The sequence below is a fragment of the Odontomachus brunneus genome, unplaced genomic scaffold (assembly GCF_010583005.1).
Source record: "Odontomachus brunneus isolate Ranch 3 - 2012 unplaced genomic scaffold, Obru_v1 Obru_scaffold_072, whole genome shotgun sequence".
Lineage (NCBI taxonomy): Eukaryota > Metazoa > Arthropoda > Insecta > Hymenoptera > Formicidae > Odontomachus > Odontomachus brunneus.
Window position 1 is genome coordinate 459,023 of NW_022639522.1, and position 2,971 is coordinate 461,993.

Sequence of the window (2,971 nt, forward strand, 5' to 3'; positions counted from 1 at the left end):
CACACACACACACACACACACACACACACACACACACACACACACGCACGCACGCACGCACGCACGCACGCACGCACGCACATACATATAAACATACGAAAGAGGTGTAAATCCGAGCAAGCAACCTCCGCATGGTACACCTTGGGTAACGCTAATGCCTGTGATCTAGTAACTTTCATTATTCAAAAAGTACTTAATAAAAAAATATGTTATTATAATGTTTTAGAAAGCTCTTGAGATAAGCTACAAGAATGTACAATAAAAAGTAGGAAGTCGATTAAAAAAAATCAACATAACCTTGACCTGATCTTGACAATGTTGTTCAAGATCTTACTAATAACCCTTATAGAAATATCATACTAAGAATCATTGATAATTACTTATTATCCAGTATTTTTAATACTGAAAATAAGTAATTATCAATGATTCTTAGTATGATATTTCTATAAGGGATTACTATATAATGTGTCCCTAAAAACGCTATAACTTTTGTATGGAATATGTTTTTGGAAAATGCATATCGTTTTAAATATTGAGAGGTTTCCATACTTTTACCTCACCCTGTATATTTGAGATGAAATACTATGGAATTATGAAATACAATGTTTTAGATACGCATCGGAAATTGCTCTTACAGTTCGTCCCTATGCAGTAGGTGCAGTGCTTTTCACTACTGTATCGATAGTAGTGTTCAGTCTTATTTTTATTTTAGTAAGTATAATTCCATATTGATCCTAGCGTTTTGTCATACATTCATATAGAAGAAAAATTTCGGAATTATGACATAATTTTATATCATCTTTATATATCTAAACAGGAAGCAGCATTACCAGTGAAAATTCAAGCTATATTCTTAGCCTTCAGCACATTATCGGAAGTATTTATGTATGCGTGGCCTGCCGAACATTTAATCCATGCGGTAAGTCTATTATTTGTAAGGAAATACATTATTACGTTTGTAACATAATGTCGTTATTCCATGGTATGTTTTGTAGAGCAATGATGTGGCACAAGCAACCTTTGAAACGGAATGGTACAATAAATCAAACAATCTTCGGAAAAACTTACAAATAGTTATACTAAGAAGCCAGAAACCAGTAGTTATTGCATTACCATACGGTTTGCCAACGTTATCTTTACGTTATTATACGTCGGTGAGACAATGACTTTAATTATTGTTGTAATTATTCAATAACTTGCAAATATGCATCTAATTAACCACTTCGCTGGCATTGACACACTTTTGCGTCAAATAAAAGATGAGCCAAATTGACGCACTAATGCGCATATCATTTAATTTTTTTCCGTTCGCAAGATTTTTATCAAACTCAGTACCCAGGATTTTTTGGAGTCGCTGATTTCAAATCTGAACTCGAAATTTAAAAATTCAAAGTGGCGGATTCAATATGGTGAACCAAAATGCGAAAAGTGTCTTAATTTTGATGGAACCTGGTATTCGGGGGTTTTTGGGGTCGCTACTTTTGAATCTGAGGTTAGTTTGTTAAATTCAAGATGGCGGATACAATATGGTAGAAAAAATGAAAAAATGACTTGCTTTGGATTAAACTTGATATTCGGAGGTTTTTGGGGTCACTGATTTCGAATTTTACCTTAAAATTTCTAAATTTAAAATGGTGGATTCAATATGGTGGACCAAAATGCAAAAAGTGACTTGATTTGGATGAAACTCGGTACTTGGGGTTATTTAGGGTCGCTGATTTCGAATCTAACAAAATGCCACAACCTGCTAAATCGATTTCTGAACGAGTGATAGCACTTTCGCTAGATGTTGAGCATCAATATCCTAACGGGGTTTGTGCTAATAGGCCTTTGTTTGTGAAAAATTACAGTATAAAGTTTTGATCACGGGACTATGTCCTACATATTGCTAAAGTTGCGACTATCTTTCAGCAAGGCGGCGTGGCTAAGCAGACTGAGGCTCCCACATCGAAAATTTTTTAACCGGCAGCGAGCGTTCGAATCCTCAACGAGTTGTCTGTGTGCGATATTTTTTTTTCTTACCTTAGGGCATGTAATTAATATTTCTTGAATATAATACATTTATTTTGCACATGTCTTTCGTTTTTATGCTATTAATTAGGGATAATTAGAGAAGTATCAAACTTGTTTAACGCAAACACGAATATGGACACATAATTTGCATTGCTTACAATAAAATATATTTTTAGTACATTTGAAAATATTATTGGTGCTGGTGATAAGTAATGAGAAAGTGATTGTATGTGCATTGCATTACCTCAAATGTCTAAATGTATACTTTTATCGCTTGTAAATAAATCAAGATAGTTGTACATTCTCGTTATCATATTTTTAACCTGCCTATAAAAAACATTGCACGGCAGGTAGATTGCTGTACATTTCAGCGATATTATTAGCAAATTATATTGTTACGTTCGCTCTTGCACACGCAATCGCGCACGGGAGGATTGAATGTAACACTTTATATTGGGAGTACAAATAAGTCTCCGCCGTTTTTTATCAAAAATTGGGCATTTATTGTGAAAGAACGATACCTTATGTTTTATTCAAAGTATTGTCTATCGCTAGCCACTACTTTTTCCCATCTTTCTGGCAGCATACGGATACCACGTTGGAAAAACGCTTCATCTTTTGAGGCTATCCACGAATCGACCCAATTTTTGGTATCTTTATATGATGTGAAGTGCTGCTCAGACAGGCCGTGCGTCATCGATCGAAACAAGTGATAGTCAGAGGGAGCAATGTCTGGTGAATACGGCGGGTGGAGTAAAACTGCCCAATTGAGTGTTTCCAAGTAGGTTTTGACCGGCGCCGCAACATGTGGACGAGCATGCAGGAGAATAATTTTGTCGTGTCTGGAGTAGTAGTGGGCGTGTTTTTCCTTGAGTGCTCGGCTCAGTCTCATCAATTGTGTTCGGTAGAGGGTCCCAGTAATGGTTTCGTTCGGTTTGAGCAACTCATAATACACGAC

General features: G+C 35.9%; 1 protein-coding gene across 1 annotated transcript in view; it reads left to right on the forward strand.

Moving 5' to 3' along the window:
- The window catches only part of LOC116847005 (odorant receptor 49b-like), a 44,308-nt gene that overhangs the window by 38,126 nt on the left and 3,211 nt on the right, over positions 1–2,971 (forward strand). Inside the window, exons 3-5 of the mRNA XM_032821541.1 lie at positions 612–711; positions 818–919; positions 996–1,154. Coding sequence (XP_032677432.1) covers positions 612–711; positions 818–919; positions 996–1,154 — 361 coding nt within the window. The remainder of the gene's footprint in view (positions 1–611; positions 712–817; positions 920–995; positions 1,155–2,971) is intronic.